The 20,000-nt window shown below is 35.4% G+C and overlaps 1 protein-coding gene across 2 annotated transcripts in view; it reads left to right on the top strand.

Moving 5' to 3' along the window:
• The window catches only part of Foxp2 (forkhead box P2), a 509,404-nt gene that overhangs the window by 480,415 nt on the left and 8,989 nt on the right, over window positions 1–20,000 (top strand). For both annotated transcript variants that reach the window (XM_050145932.1, XM_050145933.1), the window contains one exon: window positions 603–766. In XM_050145932.1, the coding sequence (XP_050001889.1) occupies window positions 603–766 (164 nt within the window). The remainder of the gene's footprint in view (window positions 1–602; window positions 767–20,000) is intronic.

Below are 20,000 nucleotides of genomic sequence, written 5' to 3'. Positions count from 1 at the left end.
AAGCTACTTTTGATGTGAAGAAGCAAGAAGGACACCCTGTGGCAAAATCTGGAACACTCAGTTTTCCTGCAAATGCTAGATTGATAGAAGCTTTTGCAAATGCATGTGGCTGTGCATTAATATTTATCCAGGCTGTCATAAATGATTTCACATCATAGTGTTGGGGAACATGGTGCTTGTGGCAAAAACTTTAAAGTTTAATTATAATATATAATTTTTATGCAGAGGAGGCAAATGTCAGGACTTCTTTATTTTGAGTTAAGTTCTGGTCATTTTTAAAAAAGCAGAGCAACTGCTTATATTATCCCAGAGTATTTCTGAACACGTGAGGAATCAACATTTCATTATGGAAAAGGTTAACACACGAGTGCGAAAGTTTGCTGTGGGAGCTAATGTTTATATGTTCACATCACATTAATGTCCTTGCTATCTCGGCTGCAAGTGACCATTTAGGAATTTTTGTCTTCCCATACGTTTGATTTAAGTGCTTCTGAAATGTCTGTAAGGTGCTGTGCAAGCGCTGAAGAGAGAGAGATGTGCTGTTTCAATGATGTCAGAGGGCAGGCGTGCTAAAGCTATCTTGCTCCTTGTCCATCCACTAGGCTGCCTTGGCAGAGAGCAGTTTGCCTTTGCTAAGTAACCCTGGACTGATCAATAATGCCTCCAGTGGCCTCCTGCAGGCCGTCCATGAAGACCTCAATGGTTCCCTGGACCACATCGACAGCAATGGGAACAGCAGTCCGGGCTGCTCGCCTCAGCCACACATGTAAGTGTGGTTAACAGACTCCTGAAAAGGAGGAAAATATATTCTCATGTTTCTGAATTTGGTATTTTTTTCTGAAGTTTACCATGGTATTTGAGTAAAATCATAAAAGTTTAAGTAAAGTTGTCTTGTACCATATCCGTAATATATAAATTGTTGCTCACACATCTTACAGATTATCCCAAGTGTTTTAGTGTTGATAGCATTCTTCTACAAATTCTTAATACTACTAAAGCCCTGCTGGGCATTAATTGCTGTCTCTGAAGAATCTCCATCTTATGGGTGGGTCTTTATCACAGTTTGGTTTCTATGGCATAATATGAATCTTCGTGATAGGGTAAGTTGTCATAACTTTTACTGCCATTACAGGACTCTAAACCATTTATGAACTGTAGTCAAGACATTGCCCATTTTTATAAAGCGTAAAATGCAAAGTTTAACTGTTACCCACAGTTTACACAAAAGCTGGTAAAGTGTAACTTTTTGCCTGTCTTATAAATCAGTGTAATTACATATTCAAGCTTAATTACTGGAGCGTCTGTATTGGCAAGGTTTATATGTTATATTTTATGCAAGACTACGATTCCTATTAATATTTAGCAGCTAACTATATCATTAATTACTCTAAAATCTTTCCCCTACCATCTTTTTAATGGAGCTGAGAAAGGAGAAGTATTAAAAATTGATGTATTGTGGATTTCAGGAGAGTGTATGACACTTTTTTAAATGCCAGGTCTTATTCAGTAGTGTCAGGCACATCAGTTTCTTGTTTACTAAAAAGTACTGACCCTGGCAAAAAGGAGCATTCCCGGAGAAATAATTAAAGCTGAGTGTTGAAGTACATGTGCTTCTTAGCTGGTGGGATGATGCTCACATGTTTCGGCTGTCCTTTCCTGAGTTACTACTCTGAGAGCTGCTTAGAGGCACGTTACTGATACAAGATTACTCCTTGCCTTCATTTTGATATTTTATTCTTTGTGATTTTTCTTTTATCTTTTGTTTTGTTCATGAAACAGTGTCTCACATTGTAGCACACGCTCAAGTTCACATCTGTCCTGTCTCAGCTTCCTCAGCATTGCTGGGATTACAGGCATGCGCTACCACGCTGGACTCTTTGTATCCCCCACTAAGGGTCCAGTCAAAGCTCTGAAAGAGACATAGAACCCTGCTATGTACCCATTTTTATTTGACCTTTTGCAAGTTATTATTTTGTTGATTTTTAAAAGTCCTTCCACTGACACCAGATGTCTTTGAGACCGTCTGCCTAACTGATGGATGGTACTTCCACTCCACCGTCTTTGCAGAACACACCGCAGTCATTAAAGTGTTTCCTCAGATTCCAAGCCATTACTTGTCCAAAATGGAAAAATCCATCTTTTGGAAGTGTCTTTAGTTGTATTAAATAATACAAAAGGAGTGATAAAACCCCAAGTAAAAAGAACATGAATATATGCTCTCGAGACTAGCTGTACTCTAAGCAAGGGAAAGGAGAAATCAGACAAAAGTTTTCACATACAGCATCATCACCCTGTCAGCCACGCAGTGGTAGCTGGAGGCTTTTCCTTTCCGTTGCTCTCCTGGCTGTGCTAATGCTCACTCCCTATGCAAATGCTAAACGAATTCATCTTTAAACACCCAACAAGAGTTAGATCCTGGTTTTCTGCATTTAAAAGGGGGGAGCGTATATGAAAGGCATTAGTAAAGGCAGTGTGTGAACTCTGGGTGCTCTTTCCCTTGCCCCCATGCAGTATGAAGCTGCTGATGCAGACCATGAAGAAGGAAGGGATTTTCACAAGTTTAATTGTCCGGTGCTACGAATATTAGAATAAAAAATTAATGACTTAATAAAATAGTTTATTAAACACTGTGTTTTAGAACCTGAAATAATAATTTGACTAAATAATGGCTTTGTTGAGTCCATAGTATTTTTCATTTGACAATTGGTAGTTCCAATCATTCAGTTTATTGTTAATTTAAAGTTTAATTATGAAATATCTAAAAGAAACAGTAGTATGCAAAAAAATATTAAAAATATATTTGATTTTTTCATATAGTAGCATTATCAGTTTGTACAAAAGTCATTCAGTTAATGAATTATGTATGTTATACTGACATGAACCAACGCATAGAAAAAATATCTGCATTTATTTTCCATAGATGAAACAAAAGCCTCCTTTTCTGTGTAGGAAATAGAGTTCAAAAAAAGTTAAAAATTAGAGGAATCCCTTACCATGCCTTTTCCAGAGTAATATAAATGAAAATCAAGTTTGTAATTATCCTGCAAAATATTGAGTCAACATTGATACTTCCAATCTCTCTGAGCTGCTCCATCAGCTTTCTGTGGTCTGTTCAGGTATTAGCAGGTATCAGTGCAGCATCCCACATCGTCAATTCTATACTACTAAAGTGTCTGTTTGTATGAAAAGAACCGTAAGCATTTTGTGTTTATTATGAAGCAAGGCAAGGGAACATTATTGACATGTTTTTACCAATTAAAATTTGCTTGTATCTAATTGAATACTGTTCAGAGAATTTTGAGATTGAGTAGAAATAAGAAACCCCTATTTTATAAAATATTTATATAGCAATATTGTGTATGTGTGTGTGTGTGTCCCTGGGTGAATTCAAGTTGCATGTTGTTTGGAAGCGACTAGTTATGCAGATATTAGTAGGAAAGAGAGACAGTGCAGCTCAACCTCATCAGATTGTTAGTAGTCCAGCTTCAGATGCTGCACTACCCAATGAGAATGAACAGGTTCTTTTTCCTTGGTTTATTTTTTTCCCTCCTTCCCCCCCCCCCCTGAACTCTTAGTAATGCCTACCTTGTGAGATTTACACAAGTAAACTGAGTGCCTGGGAATAATGATGCTTCTTATGGTACATCCCTACTTAGTACTGATTGATAGGACTGATGTAATATCCCATTGCAATCATAAGCGAGACTTAAAGCAACACAAAACATGCTTTACAGTTTTAATACTTTCTGTCTACTAAACTACATTTCTTGATCGTTTTCCCAAAGAGTATCTTTTCTCTGACTCTAACCTCTCTTATAGTTCCTGAAGTAAACACCCCATTAAAAGTGAGCAAACAGAGGAATGCATGGAGCTCATTGCTCACAGTCAGTGGGAAATGGGATTGGAGACATAAGAAAATACTAACTGAAGTGGTTGGCAGTGAACAACCCTAACAGAGAAAATACTAATCCAGAATTAGTCACTCATGTGCCCAGAAACAGGAAGAACTGGGTTGGACAGGAATTTTGAATACATAGGTAAATACAGGATTTAGAATATATGAAGATGGGACCAGACTACTAAGTTAGTAACTAGCAAGTTATGGTATTGGGCTCATCAGTGTGGCGCTTGATCAGTGTTATGGGCTTGGGTTTGGTGCAGTCACTGTCTGCTTTGGAGGCAAACTCTCTGAAGTCATATTGCATGTACGGTAGTTGACAGCAGTAATATCAGGATGTTTTTAATTAGGACATCTGGATGAGTAAGAGTAATTTTAGAGGTTCTAGTGACTGTAGTATCTGCCTTAAGTTAAATGCAAGGAATGGAGGAAAACAATGAATTAATCTAAGAAGTCTTTTAGCATGAAAATGAGCAAAGCACCTGACTCTGTTCTAAGAAGAAAAAGAACAAAGCTCATGGCCACTCTAAGATTAGTGTAAAATAGAAGACAGAGACAAAATGAAAAGTGATAACTTCATACTTTTGCTTATGGAGTCAAAGAAATTAAATGTCCTCAGATTCTGGGGTTAACAAAGACGTGAGAAATGCATAGTTTGTTTAGATTTCTATTCAGTTCCATAACAGTGATGCGGTTGGATGTGAATGTGCCCTTGAAGTTGCTGGAGATATCAATCATTTCCCTAAATACTCCACTCTTCTTCCTAATACTGTTCTTACACTACAAAATTTGTTTTTGCAAAAGAAAGCTTTTCCAAGTAAATTCATTTTTGTCCCAGACTGTCTGCTTTTCAACCCTGTATTTTGTTTCAGTGTTGTCTTACATAAATTCTTCTTCTCCTTGTTATAATGATTCTGTTTCCCAGGAGGTTTTCCCAATTAATTTTTCTGTCAGAATTTAACTTCAGATTCTTGCTTCTAACAGAGTGGCTCCCCATTTCATTCCTGAATGGATCTTATTGCATTTGGATGTGCAGGAGACAGGCATGCTCATTCTGCAGATACCCCTAGGTTAAGGCCAAGGTTGTTAAGAATGTATGATGTTTTAGACATATGACCAAGTCATTGGAAACAACGTAGCTACACAAAGCACTACCTACAGGAATAAAATTCATGACCCGGCCAGATCCCTGAAGAAGGGAAATCAAAACTTTAGAACAATAAATAGCTCTAATATGAGCATTAGGTGGTGTAGGGATCCAACCTCAGGTCCTCAATCTTGTGTATCCAGCACTTCACCAGCTAAACTATCTCCTCAGCCCTTTAAACCTCCATTTTCTAGCACTATTCAAAGAGTTTTCAGATTATCCCACTTTATGGACAAGTGTAAAGGATGCTTTTGACTTTATATATTTATTTTTTAAATTATTTATAAAGTTCGATTGATGTTGTGTTTACACTGAAGTAATTTGAGCATACTGCCTTCTCAGTTGGGTTAAATTAGAAGAGGGAGAAATATTCGAACCCGACATGAAAGGCAAAGCCATACTGACAGAGTAGTCCACATGCTTCCTTTACCCAACCCAAGCCAAGCAATGGTGCCACAATATGATGAAGTCCCAATAATCAGCACAGCCCCACCGTTTCTTCCTTATCAAGCACCGATTGCTCCCTATCTTCAAGGAGTTGGCTCAGATTCACATTCTCTTGTGCAGTCTTAAATGAGATCCTCATTTTTGCATTTTCCAGCTCCTTATCTAGAGATCGAAGTTAATGTTCTCCCTAAGTTGTCTCTGCTAAGGCCTTTCAACTCAAAGATGCCCATTTTTATGGGAGTTTCCTTCTGATTATTAGTGTTTTCCACTGGTGAATTTTCAGATAACTTCTTACAAGTTTTTTCTTAGCCCCCTTACTCTCCATTTTCTTCGCTAGATATTTAATCTTGATTGCAAGTGATTATCATTTTCTTCATCTTATGGGAGAAAATACCTGAGTCTAACAGCTAGTGATATAATATAGAGATTATCACTTTGCTATATGTAAGGTTAAAAAACTAATTGTTTTGTCTTTAGAAGGCAAGCATTTGGGGTTGAGAGGCGTGTGTGCCCTGGGAAAGGGGTGTGTGTTGGTAGATAATTGCAGTCAAGTCGTATTTACCTCTCTGACCAGTGTGTATTCTTTGTACCTTCAAAGTTTCTAAGTCATGCTGTTGTCTAGGATGGTGATCTGTAAGTTTTTTCCCTTTAAATAAATAACCCTTTTATTAATCATAATTCCAAATTGGTGTGGGATTGTTTTGTTTTGTGACTTACTCCTTTATCAGTCATCTTAGCAGCATCTTTGACTTTGCCTCTCCTGTCAGGAACAGTTTGTCACAAAGATAGCCGAAAGGGTCAGCCTGATTCCCATTTTCTAAGATGGTGTTGAGACTACACCATTCGTCATCATAGACATGATTTTCAAATCTATAACATTCCTTTTTGTCTCCCATTTTTTTTCTTTTTCTAAAACTTAAGATTTGCAGATTCTACTCCTTTGGTTAGTGATATTTTATATAAAATTTTCCACAAATGTTAGCTCTCCCTGTGGACAAAAAAGCATTTGAAAGTGGTGTGGTTCTAATTTAAAAAAAAAAAAAAAAGTTAAAAGTGACTGATAATCTGAGCCACTGCGTTCCCTCTCATTGTTTTTGCTGCTGTGAAGGCAGTCTTATTTGTCTGCTGCTGTGGGCCTTTATGTCACATTATACAGTTCTGAAAGAAAAAGTCCTTCTCGGCTTCACGTGTGTTGTGCCGGATTTATTCATTAACACCGCTTCACTCATCTTTAATTTGTATCTTTTAACCTTTCTAGGTCTCTGGTAATTTTTTGTTCTGGTTTAATTCCATTTTTATTTAACGTCTAAACTTTTTTCATTAACTTTGCTAGTTAGCTTTGAGATCTCTTTCCGAAATGACTGTGCAGAACTCAGGACGATGGCAGCTCTTTGTCATCTCTTCGCCTTTGTCGAGTGCGGCAAGTATGGATCAGTAGCTGCTGTTCTTTTTGACATTATTCCAGGCCCTGTATGCGGCACTTACAAGTCCTTCTAGTTCCTCTTAATAAAAAGATTCTACCAGAGGTACAGTGTCTTCTGCTAAAATGTCTGATGTCCCCACCGTGCCAACTGTGGGACTTTGTGGGTTCCTATAGGGTTTTGAAGGTTTTCATAGAACTTTACTGATGTTATCTGACATCCATGGTGTGAAATCCCACAATTTAGGCTAAGTGTGTCAGACGACTTTGGCTGACAGTGTTGTAGCATACTGATTCTGTTTCATTTCTAAAGAGGGTGTTTGTTAGAAGATACATCTCCTTTTCTCTGCCATTTGAGGAAAATGTCTATCTTTAATGGTCAAAGAATCATTCACTAAATGGTTAGAGAACAAATATTGCTTGTATATTATTTTTTAATACTTCTAGGCGGCAGGAAAAAAGAAAAGACTCTACATATCCTCCCAAAAATTTTAAATTTTGATTTTGACAATGGAATTAGGAAGTCGACATATTTGACCTCCTTTAAATAAATTAAAATTTACCATTTCTATAAATCATTAATGATATTTAAATGTGAATTAATGCATTAAAGCACAGGGATGCTGTATTCCATAAGCAGTATCTATCATTAGGATAGAATTAACTAACAGGTAGATGATAGATAGATAGATAGATAGATAGATAGATAGATAGATAGATAGATAGACATCAATCTAATGTATATAAGCAACAAAAAAATTAAACAGTTTATTGTCGCTAGAGAGAATGAATGCTTCTTAAGTTGTTCTTCTGCTTTGAAGTAACATTAGCTAAACATTTAAAAGATGAAAGGATAGGTAGTCAGGGGTCATGCTGTGTTATCTTACTGCTGATAACGGCAACATTAAAGCCACAGTCCTTTCGGTAATTAACAAAGAGATGATGCGCTAGGTTCATAACAGATTCATACTATTTTCATTTTCTAATCTATTTCCATGTTTTATACAGAGTGTAATAATGCACGCTTAGGAGACAACTGAAGTTGTCAAAGCAAGGGATTAGGTCTACCCGAGCAGCCAGTCTCAAAGACTAGACACATCTAGTAGTTCATGAAGCATGTGAAGTCCAGGCAAAATTCAATGCCTACAAAGATACCCTAGGTGACAACATCAGTCAAGCCAACTGAGAAGGAGAACATTTTTGCTGCAGAAAATTGACAGTGAGAAAAAATAAGTCACAGTCAGGGCAAACAGGGTAGCCACCAACCCATGGGGCCGTCAGAGCTCTAAGTCCAACTATAAGACTGAGATCAAGACCTTCAAGAAGTCACAATCGAAGAATCCAAGTTACTTTAGACAGAAACTAGTACACATACCCCATGAACCCTTGTATCCTGCTGTTGCAGACTGAAGCTTGGTCCAAGGAATAAGGCTAAACAGATTTAGAGGGTGATTCTAAGCAGAGTTGGGGCATCAAGAAAGAAGCACTACTTGCTAAGTAAAAGTCAGGATCTGAGCTATAATTTTATTTTGATTAATGACAGATGAGAAATGGAAGAGTCCTTAGACCTGTTTGAAAGTCTGTGAAAATCATACCATGTAAGAAACACAGAATATTCTAGTACTACTATACACCTATAGGCAGCATAAAAATTCTCTGAAAATAAGAGTAATTTGCAATCAAAATGTCTACTTCATTAAAAATGGTTTATTAAGTATACTAATATTAAAATTCGATCCTAGCTTTAAATTTAAAATAGAATTTATTTGTCTATATCTAGCAGATGTGGAAGTTATTGGGATACCCTGACTGGTATATTTGGGGTGGAAGAACATTGGTTCTGTCCAAGCTTTATTACCTACTTCTTGGTCACATATTTTTTCAAGAAGGAATGTTTTTGTCTCCTTCAAGAGAAAAATTTTATTTTGTAGGATTGATGTAAAGTTTCTGCCTACAGGAAATATCTATATACAATTTTTATATCACAATAGTATTGATCCATTTAATACTAAATGATATCAGATATTATCTTAATCTACAAAAATACTAGACAATATTAAATTTTAAAAATGAAATATATTAATCAAAACATGTTTTGTAACTTCTTGGTAAAATGAGAGTGAGATTTTTTTAATCCTGGTTGCTGTAATAATACTGTCATTCTTTTGTCATTATAGAGAAATTAAGTATTAATTTCTATAATGTTCTTAGGTTTATACTATAAAAGTCTATCTATTACTACCAACAAAATTTGGAATATATTTGAAAGAATAAAATCGCAAGTAGAATGACATATATTCTTTATGGCCAGAAGTATAAGCATACTGATATTAGCCTGAGTAGCTCTCATTTTGTGAAAAAAAAAAAAAAATGGTTTTCTCTTTCTTTTAAAAAGTTAACATTTCTTTATAAATAATACCATTCAAAATTTCCCCTTCCTCCCCTCATCCCATTTCCCTCCTGCTCTCCCACACCCCCTCCCTCTCTCCCTCCAGTCCTATGAGAGGGCAAGATACCCTGCCCTGTGGAAAGTCCAAGGCCCTCCCTGCTCTATCCAGGCTTAGGAAGGTGTGCATCCAAACAGACTAAGCTCCCCAAAAGCCAGTACATGCAGTGGAGACAAATCTTATTGCCATTATCGTTGGCTTCTCAGTCGGTCCCAATTGTCAGCCACATTCAGAGGGTTCAGTTTGATCACATGCTCATTCAGTCCCAGTCCAGCTGGCTTTGGTGAGCTCCCATTAGATCAGGCACACTGTCTCAGTGGGTTGACCAACTCCTGGCGGTCCTGACTTCCTTGTTCATCTTCTCCCTCCTTCTGCTCTTCAACTGGACCTTGGGAGCTCAGACCAGTCCTCCGATGTGAGTCTCTGTCTCTATCTCCATCTGTTGCCAGACGAAGGTTTTATGGTGATATTCAAGATAATCATCAGTTTGACTACGGGACAAGGCCAGTTCAGGCACCCTCTCTTCTACTGCCCAAGGACCTAGCTGGGGACGTCCCCGTACTTTTAAATGAGTTATATAAACATAGTACCCTAAACCTAGAGTAGACGCATACATACAGTATAACAAAATTAACTTTAAATTTGTATCAATAACCAAAATCCATACCAATATAAAATATTTTGAAATTAATAGTTGTTTTTTGTATTAAAGTAGATTTAATAATCTACCTCTTTATCTCATATTTCTGTATTATATCTTCCTTTTTTCCTTTTGAGATATTTTTTTAATTTACCTTTTTTGTTTTATTTTTTTTCTTTGACTAAAACTAATAACAATTTGTAAACAATCTCCTTAAATGATGATGATAAATATCCATAACCCAAAAAGTAAACATTTTATTTGAAATTTTAACTTTACTTATAAGTTTATTTCTATAACATGTTATAATAAACTCTGTCTCTTAAACAACAAATCACCAATTTCTCTTGAAGATATTGTTTTTCATTTCAAACAGACTATATAAATGGAATAACTAAGCTTGCAATTTTTATGCATTTCCAATCAATTAAATAGAAGTTATTTATTCAAAAGTAGCAAATATAAGCAATCATTCTCATAAAATTAACTCTATTATGAAGATTTATATATTTATATTTTAGAATTTTATATATGAAAAACATTTACATAGGATGAACAAGGGTTTTGTCATTGGCAAATAGAATTGAAAGGAAATGTATTAGACAAATATGAAATTGACAGATTGCTAATTGTATATCTTGTTTATTTTACTAGCCTAGATATCAATGGTTATTGTTATTTGTTTGACAGTCTGTACTACATACTGAGGGGAATGAAGTTATTTAAGAGAAACCCCAGTTTGCTCTTGACTTTTCTTTTAACTAGAAAGTTTGTGACATTGTTTTATGAAATCAACAGAAACCATGAAATCAGTGTATATCATATGTCCATAGAATATCTATCCTAATATTATATTGTTTTATTATATTTTTTAACTTTTAATTGTTATTAATTACCAGTTAGGACACAAGTGTAAATAAAGCATCGGGAGAATTGTATGACTGTGAACTTTTCCTTTTGGACGTTTATATCCCACAGATGTCAAAAATATTCAAATTGCATTTAGTACAAATAAACATCAATTGCAGTTTCGGAATATACTATTGAATATTTCTGAGAAGTAATGTTTTACAGTAACAGTACACTATTATGGGACAGGAGCATGTTGTACTTTTCTTTTAGGAGATACACTATGTTAAATATATTTAAAGTGTTCTCAAATAGCTGGGACATATGACTAAAGGTGATAAGGAAATATCCTATAATGAATAAACCACATAAAAAATTTCAGTCTTTTGTAACATTTAATCTTTACATTATTGATACGATTTTTATTGAAATCTTCTGTATTGTAGTTATGGTTCAGAAATATTTTTCGCAGTATTGTTGACATATATCATGTATTTTAAGACTAAATATTTAATCACTAGCTTCAGAGAGTACATATGCATATACATTTACATTGCATTGAAAGACATAGATTGATTGACTGATGGATATAACAGGATTGTTTGTGGTACTAGGGGTTGAACTCAGAGTTTGCACACTCAGCAGCAAGCTTTGCACAACTAAGCACTCACGCCAAACTTTATAGTTTAATCATATTTACATTGTATCATTGAGTCTCTCACAAACCACAACAAAGTATAAGTACTTTAATCATTATATTTGATAATATTGTCATAATTAAAAATGAGAAAGCACTACTGAGACACTAGTCTGACCTCCATTGACTTCAGTGGATTTGGAATATTTCACTCTACTTATAAGACTTTCTTCTTCAAAAGAAAGGCAGGAAGAGTTTGTAGGACCATTAACTAAGTCTTGAACAAGGATAAAGTGAAGAGAATTTACATCCCTCTAGGGATTAGGCTGTGTGACCACAATCTAAAAAGATAAACTTTGCTCTTGTACTGTGACTCTGCTGTAGGGTGCAGGCAAACATTAACATTTCTTCTCCTTCACTGATGCCTTAGGTCCTTATAATTTTCACAACAAAAGGAGCAACACGTTCCTTCAGGCAGCAAGTCAGTGTATTAATATAACTTGCCCTCTGTGGTTTGAGAATTCGCATTTACCGAGTGCCTCTGTAAAACTGAGCGATTAACTGGAATACAAAAATCAACTGTTACTTTGCAGATCCCTCAAATAAGGCAAACTGAATTCTTTTTTTTTAAATTACCACAAATGCACATTTACTAGTGAAACATCCCCTATATGACATATAGTTTTTCCATCTGCCAAGTATGTCGGTCATTACAGAAACCAAAACAAAAGGGATGAAGAAAGCTTTCATGTACACAGAGGGATAAAACTACATCATGAAGGGTGTAGTTGTCAGTTAGGGTTAGCATAAAAGCAGTTCTTAGATTCAGTTTAATGGAAGTTACTGATATTGACTGTTTATTTGCCTACATATCACAAGTGTAACTGATTCAGCTCAGTTTTAGGGCCATGTATAATGAGAATGGACACGTGACTAAACCATGGGTCTCATTCTTAGTAACCCTGTCCTCCACAATGGCCAGGCCTCCAGGAGAGGCACAGGTTTAGAAGATTGAGAAAAAGTTTGGGCGCCAAATCTTAGAATGGGTTGGCCTCTGAAAATATGATAAAGTACATGTATTTTTAAAATGTGGAGAGAAGACATTAAGCAAGACCATCAAGAGTATAGGATACATATTTCTTAAAAGACTTGTTTCCTAAGACAGCATGCAGAAAAACTGTAAATTGTGATAATGTACTAGAATTGATTTGGAAAGCTTTGGTTATAAGAATGGTAACTATTTTCATAGATAGATCGTTTAAAGTAATTTGAATATTTTCACAGTAAATAGGTATAATTGCATAAGCATTCCATTTTCATTTCCTCATATATCAGTTAAAAAATCAAATGTATTTAAAGTTTATTTTTTAATTTCAAGTACCCTTTTTCCCTTTTGCTACTTTGCTATGGAAAAGCATTTTTTTCCATTTGAGAAAGCAAAATTGAATGCCCTCTTTTTTATAAATTAATTTTATATCACTAGTTTCCCCCTCCTCCCTGCAAGTCCTCCCCCACCTTTCCTTTGCCACCCCACCCCTCACAATCTACCCCTCCCCTGTTTCTGCTGACACAGGGAAAGTCTCCCATGGGTGTCAACAAAAGCATATCGAGTTAAGGCAGGACCAAGCTCCTCCCCTTCTACCCCAAAATGCCCCCCCCTTTAAGCATTCATTCAAAAACATTTTTCCTTAAAATGGCATAAAATCACAGACTGAAATTAGATCTAAGTAAGGTTTTACAGAGAGCACGGATCAATATTATTGTTGCTGTTGTTGCCACTTGCTTCAGAATCACCGAGACATGTGGATAACTTCACTTTCGGCATGTCATTTTCACTGCTAATGCCAAAGCCTTCTGAGGTCACACCCACAGCTCCTTGAGCATTAAAACCATACATATATATATATATATATATGTATATGTATATATATATATATATAGTGTGTGTGTGTGTGTGTGTGTGCCATCAATGTCTCATGTGAGATCATGAGCTTTCCGTGTGCCTCGGTAGAGTACAGAAGGAAGCCTTTCACATACACAAAAATTTAAGAGCCCAAAAATCCAAAATGTTTTTACTCCACAGCCTGCAGCCTAAATTGCTCTTTCCCATCATTTCTAGTACCTATTTGTCATGGCTCTCAGCACCAACCTTACCACACTGCATTGGGCAGCTCGCAGCGGTAACCTCATTGTTCTGCACTCAGTTGGTACAATCCTAAAACTTCAACTGTATCATTTCTCTACCCTCAAATGGTCAATAGCCTTCCACTAAAATCACAGAAAGATATACTTTCTGTGATGCAGATAAAAGGCTCTTCAGTCTCTCATCTTGTTCTAATTTTCTAACTTTATTATTATAATAGAAACCCCCATGACTTTGACAATTAACGTAAGATTCTATCTCCCCCCCCTCAATTTCCACTCTGTCCTTTCTCTTGTCTCTGAGTAACAATTTTCAAATACTTCACATCCTATCCAAAAATGCACCCTCCCACCAGACCATCATAGTTTACATTCTCAGAGTCTATCCTCCATCTCTCAGCACTTTCTCTATTGTGGTACGTGTCACTGCTTTTGTTGTAGCATATTTCAATTGTGTAATTATTTCCTCTATGAGACTGAAAGGTATGAAGACTGTGGGTAATGAGGTGGCTCAGCATTTGAGAGCACTTGCTCTTTCAGAGAACGTGGGTTCTATTCCCAACACTCAATGGTAACGCATAACCATCCCTAATGCCAATCCCAAGGGTCTGATTCCCTGTGCTGACATCCATGGGAACCAGGCACACGTGGTGTATGTACACACACTTGGGAGAATGACACACATGTTCTGTACATACATACGTTTGGGCAGAACACTCACACATATAAAACAAAATAAATAAATCTAAAAGCACCCAACTTTTGAAAGGGACTCGTGAGGAAAGGAACTATTGTCCCTTTCTCTCCTCTTCCCCATGTTTATACATAAATTGAATGCTTTATTTTTTTTCCCAAAACAGGGATAACTTTTATCTACATAGAAGTACTGGGTGGTTTTATTTTCTGACTTCATTAGGAAATAATAGAAGATATTATATCTTGCCAACATTAATTGAATCTTTCTATACAATTATTTAAAGAAGTTCTAAATACTTTTAATCCCCCCAGTACAAATGGCTTCAAATTGTAAGGTATCATGCTTTCTTCAAGCAAGAAAATTAAATCCTTGCTTTTCTATAGTTACTGCTAAATGGAGAACTAAAATAGAGTTGTTGAATTCAATATCTCTCCCTCATGGAAAGAAAAAAAAATTACAACATTCATAATGAAGTACTATATTCTAGCTTGAGGAAATATCCATTACTAACTGAATAAATAATTGATTTTAAAAATCAAAGTTGAATCCCAGCACTCGGGAGGCAGAGGCAGGCGAATCTCTGGGAGTTCGAAGCCAGCCTGGTCTATAAGAGCTAGTTCCAGGACAGGCACCAAAGGTACAGAGAAACCCTTTCTCGAAAAACCAAAAAAAAAAAAAAAAAAAAAAAAAAAAAAAAAAAAAAAAAAAAAAAAAAAAAAAAAAAAAAAAAAAAAAAAATCAAAGTTGAAATTACTTTAATATCCACTTAGAAGTACATGCCATATCTTCACTGCTTTAGGAGGAATATGACATTGATTATTGAGATAGATCTTATTACACTTCTACACTTCTAACTCAAGGCTTGTGCTATTCCCTCTAATAATACAAATATTTGATAAACACAGGCAAAAGAATGACTGAGAAGTGCATGTAATCTAAACATCTATGCTTCTATGTGCATATATTATAAATAAATTCACTATTCCTTTTTTTAAAAACTCTCTTAAATGAAACAATGAAGATTTGTAAACCCAAATAGAGGTTTTTGGTGTGCTTTTAACTTTCTAGTAAAGTTTTTAGGTATCTTCAGTGTTCAAGTAGTAGGTAATTTGTTCCTATAGTCTGCTCTGATGCATTCTTTTGAAGTTACATCCACTTTATTATTATGGGGTTTTGCAAGGACCAAAGTTTAATGTGCAGGACAATTGAAATGAAGAAGCAGAGGGAAGCAGTGATGCATTTCATACCCCTAGGGGCATGTGTTGTGATAAAGGCCTAGCTCTTCAAGTCCAGCAAGAGAATCAACAATTGCTATCATGTCTGTCTTAGCATGTCCTTGTTTTATTCTCTTTAATCAATGCCACCAACTATGTATATGTATATGATCAGAATAATTCTCAGAAGGAAATAATATCTCCCACCTATGAATTCCTGTATCCATAAATTACTCTTTATCTTAGAAACTTTATTCCTGAACAAACTAGGATTTTTGAGTGTGATTTCTCTCATTCTAGGTTATTGGTTCTTAGATAGATAGTAAAATTTCAACAGTGTCTCACTTATGGAAACAGTGAATACATTTTCATTAAATTAATATTAGCAAGGGGGAATATTGATAATGTTGTCTGGTTTCCTTAACAAAGTAACACTGAATCTTTTTTAACTAACTTTTTTCCATCCAATATATATTGTTCATGTTTCCTCTCCCATGACTCTTCCCAGGCTTTCCCAACCTCCCTACCAATTTTATTCTCTCCCTCTCTCTTTCCTGCCCTCTGTCTCTCCCGTCCACTCTTTCCCAGAAAAAGAAAGAAAAAGGAAAAACAAAAAAGAGCAAGAAATTAACAAATAAACAAAAAGCCCCCAAAAATCAAAATCAAAAGACCAATAAGACAGAAAATGCCAAAACAAAGCAAAATGTCATCGGAAAAGTTGACATCCTTATAGATACAGGGGATTTGACTCAATCGTGAACATAATGGAATTTCTGGCACAAAAATTATCTCTTTTAATAGGCATATAAATATAATATACATAAAAATTGCTATGTTTCTTAAAATTTGCATTTTAATCTATTCCAGGTTTCCCTAGCTCAATGTGTATTATCAGAACTGAGTAAGCCCCAGTGTGCACAGCAAATGTGATACAAGCCCGGACCACTCAATGCATGTATGTTAATGATTTTAATGACAAGCTAATGATGAGCCCTGTGATGGATGACGGGGAGAATAAATGTAGAAGCTCTCTGAGCAGAGCATGTCGATGCTGGCTCCTCTCCTTTGAAATTAGCTTTCCGTGTGATGTAAAATGATCTGAGACCTGACCTGAGCTTTTGCCTTAGCTTCGTGATGTTCAGGATGTGTTCCTTAATCATTCTCTTGAATAATTATAGTAACAGATGTGTTATTTATTTTACTTCTTTATTCTTTTACAAAAGGGTAGCTCCTCAATACTGGCATCAGAAACGTGTGCCACAAGTATTTTTATTTTGTTTAATTTATATCATTTCTGAGATACTTGCAAATATTTTGCTCTAAAATATCATTTAGGAAAAGGAGTACATATTGATGTTTAACCATCAATTTCTGTCTTTATGACATATCTTCATTGATGAAAAGAAATAAAGTATTACGTATATTGTGACTGTATCTAATATTTAGTGATCACTCATGACCCAGGCATGGAATCACATTATTCACACTTTAACATATATATAGACGTTCATTTATCTTTCATAGCAATTGTAAAAACTAGAACTTTTTGTGTCTCTTGTCTATGACTTAAAAGAAATACAATGGGTATGTTACGATCACAGTAGCCTTGTTAGCCTATTAGGAAAAGAGCCCAGCTTCCAGCCTAAATATTCTGCCCCCCAGAGCCCATTGTATTCTTCACTATCTAGCCATTGCTGCATGACTGAAGATTACAAATGAGGTGACTAATCTGTTCAGTATTCCTTATGCTACACTCTCAAACTAATCAAAATACTAAATACATAAAAATCTATTGTGCTGAATGACTCCCTTGTAATTAAAACCCTTCAGATGATTTCAGTTGAGTGGAAGATTCATGGTGAGGCACTGGGTAGAAAAGGCAAGGCCCCTTTTATGTAAGTTTTCATGAGCGTTTCTAAGATGGAGAGCTGAGAGGCTAATTTTCCCCAGAAGGGATTTTAGTTTTTTCCCGGAAACAATATTAGTTATCCTATTCATGATACATTGAAGTCCGTAGAAAATGGAAGCTACTAAAATATACACTATGTTCTTAATCAAAAGCAATTTTAGTATCCCTACGATGAAAGCAATAAGAGAAAGATATTGATAACAACCACAAGATTAAACTAAGTCTCTATAAATCTAACACCTAAAAGGCATGTAGGGTGTGTGTGTGTATGAGAAAAGAGAGAGAGAGACTGAGATCTGTTTCTTCTACGTTGGCACACAACGTGCAAATGAACATGTGAATCACCTAAGAGTACCTAAATGAGGAAATGAAAATTGATACTATGGTAATATTAAAGATATTCGCAATGGAAAATGTATTTCTCTTGATAGGAGTTGACCAATCTTTAGGCACAAGAGCTGTAACTTCCAATCAGTTTGTCCTGGGGGGCATTCAAATCTCTTCTGCAGCTTTCTGGTGGTTTCTTAGGCATTATATTGGTGACAATCATGTCTTGCTGTTGAATGGTAATAATTATTGACTTTGATTTGAATTATGCTAGTTAATTTCCAAATCAAAACCAAAATCATAAGAAAAAAATGAATCTATTTCCTTCTAGCTCTGATAATTTCTTCATTAACTAATTCTGAATAGAAAAGAATCCAAGCATATCTGATTCTAGAAAAAAAAATCTTTCCTTTAAAGTGGATGTAAAGGAAACTCTTCCTGACTTGAGGATAATTTATCCGATCGGCTACATTGACTAGGTATTTCCTATGTGTAAGTGTCCTCATTTATAAACTTCATGATCTAATCAGCAAGACAAGGCACCACTACCGCTTTGGAGAGTTAAGTGATTAAATGAGGTTTAAGCAGCATAGAACAGCAGACATTGAAAGGACCTGAGAAATACTGCAGAGGCTAGCTTGTGTGTGGTTCCAGCTCTGCCTACCTTCAATCCCTTGAATGTCCCTGTCTATTGACCTGAGAAACAGAAACTCAAATAAAATATCCCCATGTTTGATGTAGTGTAGGTCAGAGATTCTATCATTTGGAACTTCAGCATTATCAATTTAAAAAATGTTTTAGAGGTTCAAGAAGAAGATCAGTATCATTATAGACATAGTCTATAGGGAAGTAAGTCTGTATGTACTGGTCCTTAAATAATGGGGATGGTGTGACTAGGTAGATTAATGTATAGAAGTTAATTCCAGGCTCTGTGTGTATTGATGGTGACCAGCTTAGTGGGAGCCCAATGGCTTGGAGAAAAAACTAAGAGCAGTGTTTTGAAGAGGATAATTTGAGTTTCAATTTTACTTGTTATTAGAAATATGATTTCATATAAGTAAGTTAATATCAGACAGTAGCTTACTGGGAATACTGCAGTGATTTAATTTAATGTTTCACCAGCGCTGATGTCTAAATTTGGATGTGTATTTATACAGGACAATGATGTACTGAAAAAATCCTTACATATTAAAATTTTTTTAAGATGCAAGGGAATATAACTGTAGTTACCCTTTTATCAAATTTATTGCTCATGTCTTTATAATGCATTCTCCTTGTTGTTTCTCTTTATTTGAGAGCTTGAAGATTTTTCATAATGTTCTTTATTTGAATAAAAGCTCCCAAAGAAGACACAAATAGGCCAGGTGGTAGACATGGAGAAAAAGGAAGCTGCCAATGAGGGGCTTTCTGGGTCTTCTCAGAGTTCCAAGACAGTTGAGACAACACCATGACACAAGAGGGCAAGTCCTCAATTAAAAGTATAAAAAGTTATAAATAAGAAAAAAAAGAGACATAGGACAATGTCATCCAGTGTGCTGACCCAGAAACTCATGATTTAGCCCAGGCTGACATCAAATGTAGCCCAGGCTGACATCAAATTTATTGTTATTCTACCTCAACTCCTAAGTACTGAAATTCCAGGCATGTACCTTGATGCCTGGTCTATATTTTGATAGTTACATATATCTGGAAATAGCTGTTCAAACTTGAAAGTTTTGAATATATACAGTCCATTTATCAGACCTAATTAGGTAAAAGGTAACTATTATCTTAACCTTAAGAGTTTACTCTAATTATCCTCAGCACTTGGCCTTTGCTATTCACTAAAATGTTCTTAATCCTAGATTGAATTGGGGAAATCTAAAATTATGAAAACAACTTATAACTATTATTAAGTCAAAATGTCATTTTTATAAAAGTCATTAAATGGATATGAACTTTCAAAAGTAATCTTACTAGATAATTTCATTTGTATATTTTAGAGAGTACTTGGTGAATATTGACATTCTATTTAATAAATGCTTAAATTTCTAGACACAAGTACATGATACTATAACTGTTGGTAAGTTCACCCATCGTTTTACTCAAAGTGATAGTTCAATGAAACAAGAGTTGAGTTTAGTTTGTAAATTTTCTTATTCTCCACATTTGAATGTGCCTTTATAGTGATTCTCACAGTATGTTTCTATGGCTTCAAGCTTTTACTATTCTACAGTTACCTTGGGG

This window comes from Alexandromys fortis, unplaced genomic scaffold (assembly GCF_014885135.2).
Source record: "Alexandromys fortis isolate MF-2015 unplaced genomic scaffold, M_Fortis_MF-2015_v1.1 scaffold_34, whole genome shotgun sequence".
Taxonomy (NCBI): domain Eukaryota; kingdom Metazoa; phylum Chordata; class Mammalia; order Rodentia; family Cricetidae; genus Alexandromys; species Alexandromys fortis.
The sequence above is the reverse complement of the archived record's forward strand: the minus strand, read 5'-3'. Positions and strand labels throughout refer to the sequence as shown.